Source organism: Cyprinus carpio, chromosome B7, assembly GCF_018340385.1.
Source record: "Cyprinus carpio isolate SPL01 chromosome B7, ASM1834038v1, whole genome shotgun sequence".
Taxonomy (NCBI): domain Eukaryota; kingdom Metazoa; phylum Chordata; class Actinopteri; order Cypriniformes; family Cyprinidae; genus Cyprinus; species Cyprinus carpio.
The window spans coordinates 41393800-41412510 of NC_056603.1; the positions used below are offsets into that span (position 1 = coordinate 41393800).

The following is an 18711-nucleotide window of genomic DNA, read 5'->3' on the forward strand; positions in this document are numbered from 1 at the left end:
ATGTATCATGAGTAATTCTCTGCACTGAAAAAAAAAGTAAACATCACCAACAGTTAGAAAGAAATCGCAAGCAATTAAGCATGAAAGTTTGTATTTTCTTGTAAAATGTACTCCAAAATAATCTTTGTTTCAGGGTTATTAAAGTGACTATTAAACTAAAACCATAAAACATGTTACTTGATATAAAATAAATTATAAAATAAAATGTTATATTTTTATTTTTATTAAATTTGTATTTTTATATATTTTATTTCTGCTAGTTGCAACATTTCTGATTTTGATTTAGTCTATTTTAATGCACTTAAATAAAATACTAAAAATACCAAATAAATAATGCATAAAAAACAATAAAAAACAAATACTAAAAAAACTTACACAATTAAAAATTGAATCAAAAACTATAAAAAATGCATTTAAACTAAGAAAAATTACAAACAAATGTACTAAAATGTTAACTAAAACAAAAACAGAATATATAAAAATAAATTAATAAAAACTATAATAGTATCTCAGTGATACTAAAATAAACCTGCTTTGTTTTATTTACAACTTAAAAAAAAATTATATATATATAGTTTAGCTTTTATATTGTTTAATGTGTCCTTGAGTTTCTTGAGAGGTGCTGATAAATTAAATGGATTATTATTACTAAAATTATGAAACATTACACACTGTTCTGGACATCTGTGAAAACTGTGCAAAATTATCTTAATGTTTTGTGGACATTAAGATAAAAATAAAAACTTTAGGGACTGTAATTCTGATCCAATTTATTCAAGTGGGATCCATTAACATATTAAAATAAAAAGCCTCATTACAAACGGTTTATGTTTTCAATTTGTCCTGTATACCCTTGACATCACATCTGTTTGGGGCGCAATCTGCTGAGTTTCAGCTGCTGTCTTAATTGAAATGACTGTATCAGATGTAATCTTCACCTTCAGCAGGTGAAGACGACGCTCACACTTCCTCACGGGACGGCAGCGTTAACACGCTCATCTAACAACACCTGTTACCAGCTTTAGCTTTCTGTGAAGGGTAATCAGGCTAATGAATCTCAGCCAAACACCAATGACTTTTGTGTTCTCATCATCACAATCTAATTTAAACATCTGCAGATAAACAGACAGACGGACGGACTGATAAATGAGTATAATTTGCGATGCATTATAAGACGGATGGTATTTTACATTAAAATGGGTGAAATGTGCATTGTCAGATTAATTTTACACTAAAAGCATGTGACTTTGTTGTTATGAATGTGGCTTATTAATCCATATTTGCATACATTTATTTCTTTATGATGAAAAAGCGGTATTTCGAAAAATTCTCCATTTCAAGTTCATGTAGAGACAAAAACACGACTTACAGTTTAACCAGGTTTGTGAGGCCTTTAAAGACGTCCACATGGAGGCAGCCGATCAGGTTTTTGGACAAGTCTCTGCAAGGCACAAGAGATAAGAGAAAGCCTTGTGTAAACTCATACAGGCATGCACTATTATTCAACATTACCAAAGTTTGTCCAAATATAAAGCCATTCAGAAAATTGTGTTAATGGAAAAAAGCTTAACACATGCAATTTGCAACATGTTGAAATATTTAATATTCTTCCTAAGGAAGTCTATTTCTGCAACTGAATAAAAAAAATAAATAAATAAAAAAAAATAATTGCGACTTTTTCTCTCACAGTTCTACTTTTTTTTTTTTTAGAATTGCATGATATACACTTACAATTCAGATTTTTTTTCTTGCAGTTGTGAGTTTATATGTTGCATTTCTGAAAAAAAAAAGAAATAAATCTGAACTGTGAAATTCACAATTGCGAGAAAAAAGTCTGAATAGTGAGTTAAAAAGGTCACAATTATTTTTAAAAAATGTTAATCAATTGTAGAAACAAGATTTTATAAAAGAAAGCCTTAACGTCTCAGGAAGAAACTAAATGACAGATCTATCAAATCGAATATAATAATCCAACATTATTATAACAATAATTATTTTAACCGCTGAGCACCATAACTGATAGCATTCTGGTCTTGAACAGCATTACTTTAGTGTTATTTATTTACAGTATTTATTGATATTTTAATTAGCTTTTATTTTAAATGTTCAGTAAATTTTTTTTTAGTTTGTGATTTAATTTCAGTTTAAGTTTTAGTAATTTTGTTACGTGCTTTTGCTTTTTCATTAGCAGTTTTTTATTTTTATTTCTAGGTTTAATTTATATTTATTTCAGGTAACTTATTTTAAGATAACATTTTAAGTTGAAATTTTTCATCTATTAGTTATATTTATTTCAGACTTATTTCAATTCATTGCAACAATAAACTATACATTTTAATAGATCTTGATGGAGTGCAACAGCATCCATACATCAATGTATAACTGCCTTTATTAAAGCAAAACATCCCTTATAAAAACAACATGAGACGCTTCACCAAACACCAATTAGGAAATTATCTCATCTTGCCTATATTTTTTCAAAACTGACAGCCAAGCAACCTTTACATCCCAGACATAACATAATTATTCCTGTCAATCCAGCAGTCGTTCCAGTCTTCATACAGGACACGGCATGTTTTTGGCAAAGGTCTCTTAACCCCATTTAATCGCTCTCTTTCATGTCAAACCACATGTTTCAGACATACAAGCATGAGACATGAGACAAAATACAGCACTTTGATTTACAGCAAGCTTCACTCCAACATTCAAAAGCATAGAGAAGTGCACAGAAATGATTACAGAATGACAACAAAAGAAGAAAAACAAGCATAAATCTCAGTATTAATTCATCAGTCAAATCTTTACAAGGCATAAATGGTCTAAATTTTGAATTTAATGGCAAGTCCCATAATGTGGTTTTAGCGTAATACAAAGGCTTTGTGCGCTCCTGTATTTGACTCATGTGACTCACAATGGAAATGGAAGTGACTATCATACCAGAGGGCTTAACAGCAGCAGGAATGCAAGGCTTGTGTTTTTGATGAAGCCCATGCATGAATAGTTATTCTTCATTGTCTAAAATATTATTTGTTGTGTAAAAGGTGAATGGTGATGGTTTTCCTTCTATTCCCTTATTGCTTACTTCTATCCCTTACTAATGCAATCCCTGTGGGTGATGCACACAAAACTTGGTACCACAAAAATCTGCAATTTGACATGTTACTTCTTGGTATCCTTATGCATACTGTTTATCAACCCCAATCAAAACACTATGACACTATGTGTTTTTTTAAATGTTTTTTTTTTTTTTTTATAGGTTCACCTAAACATTATGTTTCCAAACTTTTGAGAAGTGCTAACAAGTTGAGGTTACGAGTTGAAAAATTTGATACAACTATTGTTAAATACTGGGCTGTAACAACTAATCAAAAAATGATAATTGATATTTAAAATAATCAACAAAAAAATGTCACTATACAGTAGTGAAAAACATTTTTCTATGGACAAAATGCATTATTAACTACAATGTGAAGGAAAAAATAAATTCATGAAAAAGAGTCAAAAAGAAAAAGAAAAAAATACTAAATCAGGTACAGACAACTGAAGACTAATTTTAAAGAGCACCTATCATGGAATTTTGAAATTTACCTTTCATGTAGTGTGTAACATAGATCTAAGTGAACAAAAACATCCTGCAAAGTTTGAAATATGACAGTGCACCGTATATAAAGTTATTGTCTTTCAAAAGTAAGAGTCGACTCTGAGTCATTTTTATGAATCGTTAGAAGACCGAAGCTTTTTCTCTGACTAGATGACGTCAACTTGTCAAGTTATTTGAATACGATACGCCCACTTATTGCGCTCCAAGACGCCAGTGAAAACTAGAAAATATCATGGCGACGAGACGCTGTGTTCTGAAGTGCGAGTCAAAAGCAAATTTTTTTTTTTCTTTTTTCCTCTGCCCAAGGATGAGCATTTGAAGACTAAGTGGCTACAATTCATATATACAACTGTACCACAGAAGTATAGTCCGAGCCTTGTGCTTTGTTCACGCCATTTTGAAGACGATTGCTTTTACCAACTTATATGCAATCAAACTTGGATTCGCGAGCCGGCTGATATTGAAGGAAGGTTCAGTTCCAAGTGTATTTGCATCAGCTTCCTCCTCCGTATCACAACCTGTAAGTGTTATTAATAATTGTTGCTTTTACGTTTTATGTAGCATGCTTAATTGTTTGGTTTGTTGTGTAAGCACCGTTTAGCTTCTAGGTCTTCAATGACAACTGCATTGAGATATGTGAATTGTTTGTCGTTGTGTTGTCTGATCAGTATTTTAAAGTTGCAAATTGTTTCTGTGTAGTTGTAGCCCGTGTTAAATAACTATTACTATGTTAATTTTTTTATATATGCTTTCTATCTTTTCAAAGTACATATAATGTGTTTCCAGGTAAAGCACATTACTGTCTTACTGAAGTAGTTCTAAAAATTCGCAGTGAACCTAAGAATATGTCGATTATTGTAGACTGACGTCGTTCTAATTACTTTGTTTAATAATAAGAATGTAGTGTAGCACACAGACTTTATAATAATTGTGAAACTGCTGTTTATTGTGCTGCACTGGCAGTTACAGGGTTAATGCGGGAGAGATGAGTGATTTTGGCTGGTGCTCCTGTGAGCGTCTTTTGTCTGTCGTTCTTCAAACATTACAGTAGACACATTTTGGTTTACAAACTGTATTGTTTAATCAGTTAGTCACGTTAGCACTCGCTTACGTATCCACCTAGTGTTCACAGTTTAGCAGCTAAACTTTATCTGTGGGCACGATTCGCTTGAATAAGTGTTTTTGTATTTTATGTCATTATAAGAACTGATTGACTATATTATTGTTTTATGTAAAGGTACTTTGTCAATGGTAGCGCTGGCTAACTGGCTCAAGGACTCATCTCTGTGCCAATCACAACAGGTTTGGCAAGCTGACCAATCAGAGCAGAGTAGGCTTGAGGAAGGGAGGGGCTTGCTCCGAACTTGCTTGGAACGAATCATTTCCTAATCATTGGCAAATGACTCTAATATTAAATGTATATTCTGAGGAAATTACAATGTTTTCTGATCTTAGATGCATTTAAACCTGTTGTAGGGGACTCCAATACAATATTAGGACACTTTAAAATACCATATGACCTGCTCTTTAACAATTATGTTTTTATGCAACTTTGTATAAAAGTAATAAAAATAATATAATAAAATAAACTATATTTTTTTTTTTTAGTATTTATATTATTTATAATATTAAACAAAATATCATAAATAATATAAATGTCTCTTTTTAAAGAATAAACCGTGGCATGTAATTTTGCTGAAGTTATGAATATAATAATTTTAGAGTTTAATAAAGTATGAATGCTCATCATGATCACATAAAGCCCTCTTTTAGATAACGCATTAAGATATTATCATCTCTCACACAATCATCTTCTCAAGCTAATGACTAATGAAAGCATTGGGTAATTAGCATCAGCAATTTCTTTTAAAGTTCGGGACACTTGGAACAAAGTAACGTGGACTATAAAACTGTGAGCATTCACCTTCTGCACTCTCTCAAAAGTCCTGGACGACAGCAATTCTTTTACAGGGGAGCTGCATACTTCTCCATTTAGCCAGCCAAAGAGCAGTTTATATTGGCAAGGAGTGAGTCATATTACACGGCCAGCTCTCACAGGAGAACGTATATAACCCACCACTCGCCACATACGCACAAAACACGGAACAAACTCTCCTTTCTTCCTCCAACTCTCCATAGTTCTCTCTCTCTCTCTCACACACACACACAGAGAAGTACTGGCATGTTAAAGTCGATAGCATCAGTCATGCTGTGCACAGTGCTGTCTGGACATCGTCCATCTGGAGTGAAGAACTGCAGAAAGATGAAGTCTTATTTCTGTGGCTGCACACACCCAACGGTGAAGCTGTTTTTACTTGAATCAGAGCATTTCCTCAACAGAGGTGCCAACCAGTGCTATTTCAGTACTGCTGAGTTCTTTTTTTTTAAACTTATTTTCATTTTAATGCTAGTCAAAGTTTAGTAAGCGCAACAAAATTAGCAGTGTCAGGATTTAATATTTAATAAATAAATAAATATAACAAATAAATATTGCCTTGGCAACGAGCTGAAATAAAATAAGTTTAAAGATTTTATCTCAGTTAAAGTTTTTGATTCAAAGTAAGAGTTTTTTTTTATGGTTTTAGTTTTAGGGGCTGTTTCCACAACACTGTGTTCAACTAAAAAAAAGACAAATCTTTTAGTGAGTTTTAACCGTTCATTTATGGAACAACTTTTTGGGGGCCTAAAAATGCAATCTTCTGAAAACAGGTTTCAAAGTGCAAGTTTTTGTAGTACAATCACTGTGTAAACATACCTTTAGTTCACTATACTAACTCTGGTGTCAACAACACATTTTACACACAAGCGAGACAAAATAATACTTACAGTCTTTTGAGGGCGAAAAGTCCATAAAAAGCTCCTGGTTCAATATGTGTGATTATGTTGTTCTTTATGTCCCTGTGAAGAAGAAGAAAAAAAAAACACTGTTTTAGACTAAACATTATCAAACACTAACAAACAAATGCCCTTTGGTTAATTTCAAACATGAGCCAAACTGAGCCAACCCAGCCCTATAATAACAGGTTATTCAAAACTCAGAAAACATGCCAGTGGGCATAACACTCAAACCTTTTGATGCTTTGACATGCTGTAGCTAACAGCCATAAGCAAATGCACAGGCCTTAATAAATCACTCTGGTTTAGCCGTGTAACGTAACATGCGGATTGGAAGCTGCTCAAACGCAGTAACTCAATCTGCAAATTTAAGCATTTTAGGTGATTCAGTAATATCCTGATGTACTGCACGTTATTATACACCAATGATAGGAAATGGCATACTGTATTCTGTAATATGGCACTGAGATATAATGGGGCAGTTTAATATAGCAGAAACTGACTGACCACCACTGACAGAGCGTAAAATAAATAAGTATTCAACAATCCCAGAATCTGATATAAGAGAAAGGGTGGATAAGTTCAAAGGCTCCGGTCACTGATACCCAAAGCCCACACCTGCGCTAGTTCAAAACATCATCACAGAGTTCCTGCGCCAAAGGCGGACTACACACGTGAGCCTCTTTGAAGTCGCACCATTTGTGGTTTGAGGGTGGAATGGAGGAGCATGCAATACGACGAGAGAAGAGAGACTAAAGGTGAAATCAATGATTATAGGAGTTCTCGAAGAACAGCAACATTTAAAAACGTGCCACGGTTTTATGAAAATGTGAAGCAGCACAACTGATTTCAAAATTGATAATAATCAGAAATGTTACTTGAGCAGCAAATCAGCATATTAGAATGATTTCTGAAGAATCATGTGACACTGAAGACTGGAGTAATGATGCTGAAAATTCAGCTGCGCATCACAGGAATAAATTACATTTTAAAATATATTCCAGCAGAAAACAGCTATTTTAGATTGTTAAAATATTACATTATTTTTGAGCAAAATAAATGCAACCGTAGTGAGCATAGACTTTTTTTTAATCTTTCTGACCAGAAACTGGTAATGGTAATATTCTATATATAAAAAAAAAATATATATATATATGTAAATAGTGTTATATGAACATAAGTACCTTTGTATCACCATTTAACACTATTAACATTAACACAGTATTAAGAATCTGAATGTATTTACATGTTTAATTTAGAGCAACATTCCTACTTACTATTTAAAAAGTTTTGTTTAGTAGTCGCTGCATTAAAGTAATAGTTCAAATTAATATATAAATAAATGTCATTATCTACTCATTCTGATATCATTCTATACCCATATGCTGTTACAATCTTCACAAAAAGAAAGTCAAAGAGGTTTGGAAGCTCATAGTGAGTAAATGACAACAGAATCCTTAAGTCAGGTATGACACAACACTCTTCATTAAGAAATATTTCTGAAACTAATAATCAAAGTTTTCATGTCAAGCAAACATGGACATGGAAAGTCCATTTCTTTCCGTGAGAAAAGACGTTTACACAGAGAAGATCTGCTGGAGCTGTAGGTCACAGCGGGCAGTTCTCTGGAGTGGAAAGGCAAACACGCTTCCCAGTAGCACTGCTCATAAACTTTGCACAAGGGTCGGAGGAGCGAGGGGAGAGAAGGGGAAAACAGTACACTCAATCTAAACACTCTTCAGCAGCTTCCCAGAATACATCAAGACAGGCTTTGAAAAAAAAAAGACATTTTCAAAATTTATGTGTAGTCAAATTTCAACACTAATATGCTGGCTCATCGCCATTACCTGAAACAATATTTAAGTATTAAAGAAATAAATCATTCATCATAAAAGCAGTTCACACAAGTCTTCGAAAAATCACATGATAGCTCTGTGTGACGAACAGACCAACATTTTAGTTATTCACTAAAAATCTCCAGTGTGCTGTTAAAGGGATAGTCACCCCAAATTTACAATTCTGTCATAATTTACTGTTAAGATATTCACTGAGATATATTTAGTGAAATCTGAGAGGTTTCGGTCCCTCCATTTAAAGTTAATGCATCCAAAAAGGTCATAAATGCATCGTAAAATCAATACAAATCAATTTAATACGTTTTTTTTTGTTTGTTTGTTTTTTTAGAAGAGATATAATTGCTTATGATGAACAGACTTTATTTAGGCTTTTATTCACATATAAATAATGACTGACACATAAATGTCACATCAAATATGGTAAACATGGAAGCTCAAATGTGCACGATGTATAAGATTCTATGAGGTTTATTCTAGCGTGTGATGCACAAGCGTTTGAGTTTTTGTGTTTACCACATTTGATATGCTCTATGTATTAGCGCTGAAAAGTCAAAAAAAGTAAAAATATAATGTTAAATAAAACCTACATTAAATTTGTCCATCATAAAAAGCGATTATGTCTCTTCACGAAATGTATTAAACCGGCTGATTCACATGGATTCATTTTATGAGGCCTTTATGACCTTTTTGGATCTTCAAAGTTTTGGTTGCATTACTTTTCTTTAGAGTAAGAAAGTCCTTGCTCGCCATCTTGGAGAACCAAAAACTAAATAAATAAATAAATAAATAAATAATTTAATAAAATCTCAATTTTTTCAGACTGGTTTTGGGAACTAAATCAACTGATTAACTGAAAGGTTCTGATTCAAAGCTAATTATTCACTGCTACACTAGGAATATAGAGATTTTTTGTGAATTTAAATTTAAACTTTCTTTTTGGCCTGTTCTTCACACAAGTTTTTACAGGACTTCAAAAGACTTGGAATATAGGGCACAAGTTGTATGGACCATATTTCCATGATGCTTTTTTGTTATTTTGGAGCATTAAGTTTTAGTATATAAACAATTTCCATGGAAGTCATTCATTCAGGTTTCAAACAACATTTACATTTTTTCCTTTTTAGATGAACTATACCTTTAACTGCAATAATAATGCAGGCCTTCCATAGGGTGTTAGGTGAAAAGAGAAAAATTAGGCTTTCACCAATTCTTCAGTCTCTAAGAGTGCACACACACACACAAACACACACACACACACACACACACACACACTCCAACACACTGTCACAGAGACAAAGAGCCAGAGAATAATGTGTGAATCAGACTGCTGACATCTCTGGCTTCAGCGAGATTCATTAGAATGACAAAAGCAGCACTGTGCTCTGGGCAGAAGGGATCGGAGCGAGAGAGAAGCGTGAAAACAGAAAGCCAGAGAGGGCACAGAGGGAGCAGCACTGGAAGGTAACTGTGCCATGAAAGCCCAGACGCAGAAACCCGCCGAGCCGTCAAGAGAGCGGAAGATGAATTCCTCAGGCTTTCAAAGCATGGGAAGATCAAAGATGTTTACACTTCCAACGTGTTCTAAAGACAAGGCTTTAGCTCTTTATCCCCTGAACTGTATCATTCTCTCAACACAGAAAGAGCGAAGAATTCCCTCACATTATAAACAGAACGATGCACAGATCGAGAATCAACATGACGCTTTGCAACTGGATGAAATGGTCCAGTTGGAAGCTCTCAATTCCTCACGCATCTCTCAAGACGACAAGGTCTACAGGCTGCTGGAACGCAGGGTTCCAGAACAATCACAACCGCAACCAACATCAATTACTTTTGCATTCAAGCAAAACACAAGCCGATAGTCCATCTGTTTCTTTGTTGCCTGAGATGTTTCCCAGATCTCACTCAGCCCAGGAAACTGAGATGAGGGCCAAGCTGAAAGACCTCTTCATCTGGTGGTGCCATGACATGTGTACAAATCTGTTTCACAAGGTGGAAAGTGAAGTGCTTAGATGCCTGTGATGCTTGTGAAATTATCAAGGGGGGAAATGATGATGAGTTCATGGAGTTCAAGGAAAAGACACATTTATGAATAAATCTATAATAAAATTTCCATTTTGGAAAATTAAATCTAAAATTTAATAATATAATTAGTAAAATGAATGCATTTTTATTTTTAAAATCTATTTTAATAGTATAGAAATATGAATGTAATAAGTTGAAATAGTAGGGTTTTTTTCAGCAAGGATTAAATTGATTGAAAGTGACTGCAAAAAAACATTTATAATGTTAGAAAAGATTTTAGTTTTGGTTACACTTTATTTGAAGATGTCCTTGTTACAGTGTAGCTATGCATTTAAGTATTGAGTAATATTAATTAACTAACTACATACTGTATGGTTAGGGTTAGGATTAGGGTTTGTTTTAGGGTTACTTGCACACAATTATGCATAATTTATTGTAAGTACATGTAACAAAGGAACCTTAAATTAAAGTGTTACTTTTATTTCAAATAAATGGTGCTCTGAACGTTGTATTCAAAGAACCTTGTATATATAAATAATAATTTATTTCTTGACTTGAGGAAATCAGCATATTAGAATGATTTCTGAAGGATCACGTGACACTGAAGACTGAATGATGCTGAAAATTCAGTTTTTTTTTTTCATGCTAATTGCAATTCATATAAATTCCTACAATGAACAATTAATTGCCCATTCAGTATGCACTTGAGCATATTATTTTGTCATCAAAGGAATAATTTACATTAAAATATATTCTGATAGAAAACATGTATTTTAAACTGTGATAATATTAAAGCAGATGCAGCCCTGGTTTTCAAAAACATTTGAAAAACTTATTATAACTGACCCCTAATAAGCCATATTTCCCTCTAGAAATACCAGGAACATAAATGATGAAATGGATCAGTTTACAAATAGCCCTGAAATACCTTAACCAGACCTGGAGTAAGCACATGGATGACTTAAGTAAGGCATTTCCATGTTTCCTGATTCAAATCCATTAATAAGTCTTAAATGGAGCAAGCACAAATAAATCTATGCTTTCTTTAAATAAAGAAACTTCTAGAATGAGCCTATTGTGTCAATCCCTTTATTCTGCTCTTCTTTGAAAGAAACCGGTTCTGTGAACATGTACAATGTACTGTTCTGTAAATCTGGGTCATGTACAGTATAGTCAAACAGCAGTATAAGGGAAAGTGCACCTCAACAGCAACACTAAAAACAGCATTTCAATGTACAGCCTCTAAATTTAGCTCCAGCGCTGCTACAGTGAGGGACTCTGAATCTCTTGCAGAAGTACAGAGCGGAGAGGTAAACCGATGCCAAGACCAGACAATTGTGCTCCCTGAAGCCAACAGCTATAATTAACTTTCACTTGACCAGCTCCCTCAGTATGACCTCCCCGAGGTCTCCAACCTCACTTTCTGCTTGACAACATTAGCACCTTGTCCACTTCAGGAGGAGGAACAATCTGCTTTGCACCATCCCCAAAAACCTGCTGGTCTTTGACCAGGAAGACCAGATGACCACACCAAATAAACATTTCAGAACAACTAAGAATGCTAAAAGTGACAAAACAAAACGAGATTGATTCCACTATAATCAATGGAGACATCACTTTACTATGAATTCATTGCTTTGAGTTGTAATCATAACATATTTAAATAATCCATCATTACATCAAGACAATCCAAGTACTCTGGGTGTTACTTTTTCACATCATCATTTGATTCTCAAACCCTCGTGGAAAAGAGGTGCACTTAATTATATTTAGCTCTACTTTAAAGTACAAATTTAATAAATCTATTATCATGATTTAAAGAAGTACACTTATTTTGATGTGATGATTGAACATCCTAAAGCACATGTAAAATACATTTTAAATGTAGTAAATTGCAACTTAATCACAATTGTGCAATTACAAATATATAATAGAAATGACATTCAAGTGTATTTTAGTTTAACAAGTGTAATTATGCACACAACATGATTATAAAATTACATATCAAGATGAAGATTGAACTGCAACATTGCACTATAGCAAAGGTTAAAAAAGTATAATATAAAAAAAGCATAAAATGCTGGGATAAAAGTATATTATGTCCATAATAAGTCCTCTTTTTAAAAGTATGATAAAGTGTACTTTTTTTTTCACAAGGGAAAATAGGTCTGGAAGGAGTCTTTAGACAAAGTTGATGTAACCACTCAGAAATGTTTCTTATCACAATCTATTAACAGTGTATAAGATTAAATGTTCTAAAATAGAGAATTTACCAAATAAACAAAGAGAAAAGTAGCACAAATTAAACTTACAGTCGTTCCAGTGATGACAAACCAACGAAAGAGCCATTCAGAAGTTCCTGGATTTTATTGTTACTCAAAATCCTGTGGAGAAAACAAAACAGATTGATATGAAAAATCATGTGACCCCAGACAAATAAAAACTTGAACTTCAACTGTAAAACTGAACGTATTATTTTTTTTGGAACTTCATCCTCAAACTCATATTCTTCACCCTCTGGACTTAATGGATACAGTAACTCAGAAGAAAAATATTTTGCTCATTGCATAACATTACATAAATATTACATGATCATTCATTGCAAAAGCTTTATTACCAAAGTGCCCAGGCAAATACAGAACCAGACAGCTGGAAATACTAAAGTCTAGCTAAGCTCTTAATCATCAGAACGAAGCTTCGAGCAGCTGAAGATACAATAAGATTTGGAAAATAACCATAGCAGCCAACTGGGGTAGTTACAGGTCTGTACTGGTCACCAAAAGGTTTTATGGACTACATCACCATTGTGAACAACTAAAACTGGACTGTACTTGTAGTAAGTGTTCTGTAAATTAGGTCTGGATGTAAATGTCTGCTAAATGACCAAAAAAAAAAAAAAAAACTGTTACAGTGCTACAAGAAAGAAGAGACATACAAGAAAGAAAACACTTGCAGTGGATAAATAATGCACTGCATTTGACTTGGTTCTATTTTGAAACATGAAATTACTGGAAAATTCAACAAAAGTCTCTAATTTCAGGTCCAATTCTCACTATTAACTAACTATTTTAACTATGACTTTTGCCTCAATAAACTCCTAATTTACTGCTTATTAATAGTTAGTAAGGCACTTGTTAAGTTTAGGGTGATCTAAAGTATGGGCATGCAGAACAAGACATTCGTATGTGTTTTATATGTACTAATAAACAGCCAATATTCTAGTTATATGTACGCTAACAAGCAACTAGTTATTAGTGAGAATTGGTCCCTATACTAATGTTACTTAACTTTTGTAGCACTAGGTTACCAATTAATCTATCATTTGTTAACATTAGTTAACTACATTCATTAATTTTAACTAATAATGAACAAAACTTCTACAGCATTCATTAATCTTAGCTACTGTTAATCTCAGCATTTATTAATATATTTTTTTCAGATCAAAAATTGGACCATTAGTTAACGCACCATGAGCTAACAAGAACATTATCAACTAAAATTAACAATGGTTTAATGCTGCAACAATCAGTGTTATTCTAGTATCATTCAGATACTAATATAGTTTTTTATAAATATTAGTAATCTTGTCATTTTTAGGTTTTATTTAAACAAAATATTTCTATATGATTTTTAATTTTTATTTCAGTTTTAGTTACTTTAGTGCATTGAGTTAAACTAAATGTTGCTTTGGCAACTAGCTAACAAAATATATACAGATTCCACTGTGATTTAAACTGGTTTAAAGGCAGATGAAACAGCGCTGCTATTCTCAGCAACACTGACACTGAAAACAGGAGAAACGCTGTGAGACAATTATCAGTTAGAATACATTTCAATCCTCAAATTAATCTTTACAATGAATTTACTGTAGTAATACTAAACCTGCCTAATTAATACATTATTATTTAACACTCATTAGGCAGTTAATTTCCACTTTTCCGATGTGATGTGATAGAAATAAGAAGGAAAAGCGAGTTCGGCAAAAGACAGACTCGAACTCGATCGCATCATATGCTACATCCATGTGCATTACTCTCCAAGCTACGCCACTGAAGACGCTGCTTGACACACTCCAACGAGATGAAATGAACCCGACACAAGTGTGTTTATTCTCCACATTTTAATTTGACTTTTTTCTTGTAATTTAATGGGTTTATTCTCAACATTTTTTTGAACTTTTTCTCAATTTAACAACTTTTTTTCCTCAATATTTAACGAGTTTATTCTCAACATTTTATTTTGTATTTTTACCGAATTTAACTTTTTTTTTCTTGGAATTTAAAAACTTTTCTCGTAATTTCACTAGTTTATTCTCAACATTTTATTTCGAATTTTTTCCTCAAAATTTAACAACTTTTTCTCATAATATAATAAGTTTATTCTCAACATTTTGAACTTTTTTCAAAATTTAAATGACTTTTTCTCATCATTTTATTTTGACTTCACTTAATTTAACAAGTTTTTTTTCTCGGAATTTAATGACTTTTCTCGTAAATTTAACTAGTTTATTCTCAACACTTTATTTCGACTTAGTTTGAGTTTTTTCTCGTAATTTAATTAGTTTATTCAGAAACTTTAATTTTGACTTTTTTTTCTTGAAATTTAAGGACTTCTTTTTTTTATAGCTTGGCCCTAATTCTCTTCCGTTTGTGTGTGTGTATTATTTTAAAGTATGTTTTTTTTTTTTTTTAAATAACCATTATAATAATATATTGCTCGTTCTTAGTTAATGCAATAACTAATGTTAACAAATGAGAACGTATTGTAAATTGTTACCAACTTTAGAATTTAGTTTGTCTGAGACAGTCAAAAGAAAACCAGCTAACATAATACATACAGTACACTGCTGAATCATGTTTGTTTCTGCTTTCCGAAGCCAAAACATGGGGGAAATATTTTCCGCATGTCTCCTCCATTTTGTGTAATTCAGCAATAAACAGTGATGTTCATTCCAGAGGAAACACCACAACTGTCTGTGGTTGGCTGTTAGGAACAGTCGTACCGGATGCGGTCGCTCCCGCTCACAACCCCTTACCCACAGGTCCCGGCCAGACTGTTATTATTACGGGGTGCTGAGGGGTGACTTTATTACAAGCTTGGCCTACTTAGACAGCCTACATATTTTTCTGGCTTTAAGAACACAAACAGTTCCTATCCTCTCCTCACTTTAACTGATTTTCAAGCTCCAGATGTGCAGCGCATTGAGGAGGAGTGTGTCACAGCAGGACTGAGAGGATGCATTTGCACAATGTAAAAGTCAACAAGAAATCAAAACTGACACTGTTTACTCTCTTAATACACATTCCTTGACTTATTGTGCAAGATTCAGTGTGTTATTCAAGAATCAATTAAAAATGTAATCGAACTGCAATCACTTGCTCCTCTAAAACAACTTTTCTTTTTGGCTGATGTCATCGAGGCCGCTTAGGTTTCAACCAATAGGAGCCAGATGTATCCTCCACTACAATTTCTGGCATTGATCGCTCACTTTTCACAATCTAATATGCTCTTGATGAATGAAATCAAGTCTCACACTTTATTTTTATTAATTAAATGTAGGGCTGTGCGATTAATCGAAATCGTAATAAAATCACGATTTGAGCATGCACGATATCTAAATCGCTTTATAGCATGATTTTCCGATTTCTGGAATTTATGGATTATTTTTTCCGATCCAATCAGAATGCAGCGCACCTAAGTGGAGCGCGAGAACAGAACAGAATAGGCATAGCCTATGCCTAACTCCAGGTTCACACTCTGTCTGTGATGCGTATTTTTTCCGAGCCCATGTTAATGGATCAGAACATTCACACTGCACACGGTAAAAGATGTGAACAGAAAAGGTTAGAAATCGAAAGGTGCGAAAAGAATGAATATCTAGCGCATGAGCATAGAGGGAGTTGTGAGTGAGTGAGAGGAGACATGTTTTAAGTGCGCACACTCTCTCCGGGCGTGAGCAACGTGTTTCTGAGCATGCGTGTCTGGTTTTGAGCGGAGAGATTCGCGCTCGCGCATTATTTTAATGTGCTTTCGCATTAAAATAACGCGCTCTCGCTGCTGCTTCTGAACCGTATACACATACTGTATACGCACTGCAGACGGAGTACGTGTGAACCTTGGGCAATAAATATATTTCAGCACCTGAGGCACTGCTACAATGTGCTCTGACCAATGCATGGCCAAAAAAAAAAAAAAAAAAAAACAAAAAAAAGCCCTGGACATGGGTTTTATTTTATTTTATTTTATTTATTACCATATGTCTCGACATTTTGCTTGACATCTTTACTTAGTGATTATTTTGACTTATGTCTGTTCTAGAGGCATGTTACAACTTTTTGATAAAGCACTCTTTGGTTTTCTTTTGGAAATATGTTTCAAATTCATCCTGAATGCATTTATGACTGTAAAGCATGTCTGTGTGTGTCAAAATCGTGATTAAAATCAAAATCGCAAAATTTATCAAAAAATCGTGATAGGTTTTTTTTGTCCATATCGCACAGCCCTAATTAAATGTATTTATTTAGTATCTTTTCACTTATTATGTTTTAATAATCAGGAATGAGGCTTTATGCATCCTAACCAAATCAAAATCTGGGTTTACATTTAAACAGCCAGTCTAATATTTGGAGATATGCTCTGCAATAGGCCAAAAAAATGGATACACAGTCAAAACTAACAAATTCAAAGCTTGACCTTTATGCAACAGGATAACATGTAGACAATACTATAGAAAGAGTTTATAATTCATGTTCATTTAAACTGAAGCCGGAAATATTACATACAATATGTAATGGTTCTCTCAGGTTATATTCTCATCTGTCTGCAATTACAGTTACAGTTTAATTACAGTCAATCTGGGCAACTTAAATTGCAGCTTTTCAAGCCTATTCCTTGTCAAAAGGAGGAAGAAAAATGCCTGAGAACATTCTGAAGTTTGTATGGATAAACATGCAGACGCTGCCTTGTGACTCTGATCTGTCAAGTTAAATTTGAGCGCGATACTGATATTCACGAGCACAGCGATCTCCCAGCTGGGAGCCATTCTCCAGCCTCATGATTACAGTATGAGCTCCCCGAGTACAAGTTTAACAGCTTCTACAAGATTTTACAACACACTGAATGAGTTGCTTTCTGAATGTAATTTGACATTTAATAAATCACAGGATTCATTTAATAAAAGCAAGAACATTGCCAATTAAACATTCTGTTGTTGCTTTCTTTACATTTAAGTCCAACATAAACTACTTTTCAAAAGTTTGGGTCAGTAAGATTTTTTTTTTTTTTTTTTTTAAGAAATTAATCATTTTATTCTGCGAGAAGACGTTCAATTAATCAGAAGTGACAAAGACCTTTACATTGTTAAAAAATAATAAAAATAAATAATAATAATAATAATAATAATAATAATAATAATAATAATATTATATATATATATATATATATATATATATATATATATATATATATATATATATATATATATATATATATATATATATATATATATATATATATATATATATATATTTGACATTTTATTCTCAAATATATATATATATATATACACAGACTGAAAACTTGGCTGCTATGTAATGGCTCCTTAAGATTCAGCTTTGCCATTGCTGGAATAAATTACATTTCAAAATATATTTTAAAGTTGAAAACTTATCTTAAACTGTAATATTACTGTTTTTTTCTGTATTTTTTAATCAAACAAATGCAGCCTTGTTGTGCTGATGAGACTTTCAAAAATACTCCAAACAGCTCAACATTTTTCAGTTACTTGATATTCAAATATATGTTGATATTTATGTTTTTGCTGTAAAGTAAAATACATCCTTGACACTTTATTTTTCACTAAATTAAGAATGATATATCATTTTCATTTCTATGCACAAACAGTAATAAACAGCAATATTAAACAAGACTTTATCATTTTATCACATGAAAATTTCCACACTTCTATATAGACATTTTTCTTAAAGGCCAAATAAAATCACATTAAAATAATTACACTATCCAGAATGTTGCTATACTTTATACAGCCAGCAGAATGATTGTGAATATATCATAAATATACATGATCTACCAATAAGACATATTTGTATGTGTCTGGTGGGCAAGAATGAGGAATAGACCTGTGGTACAGGCTCACATTTAGTGATTGGGGTGATGACCACTCGTCTGGGACAAGACATTCAATCAATTAGCATTCAAATGAGCTTCTGGATAGGCACCTACAGGTCTCCTAAGCTGGAGACAGATGGTGTAGTTATAGCCTTATCTTGATTTTCTGCAAGTATGTAGTGACCAAACAAATAATGCTAATGGAAAGCAAAGAGAGCCGAAAACAGTTTACATAAATTCTAAATCGGTCCAAGTTCTTTCTTCTGC

At 33.1% G+C, this 18711-nt stretch overlaps 1 protein-coding gene across 1 annotated transcript in view; it reads right to left on the minus strand.

Annotated features, from left to right (window-relative positions):
- Positions 1 to 18711, minus strand: part of LOC109052154 (adhesion G protein-coupled receptor A3) — a 44323-nt gene that overhangs the window by 20731 nt on the left and 4881 nt on the right. The window contains exons 2-4 of the mRNA XM_042728701.1: positions 12630 to 12701; positions 6428 to 6499; positions 1370 to 1441 (exon numbers count right to left, since the gene is read on the minus strand). Coding sequence (XP_042584635.1) covers positions 1370 to 1441; positions 6428 to 6499; positions 12630 to 12701 — 216 coding nt within the window. The remainder of the gene's footprint in view (positions 1 to 1369; positions 1442 to 6427; positions 6500 to 12629; positions 12702 to 18711) is intronic.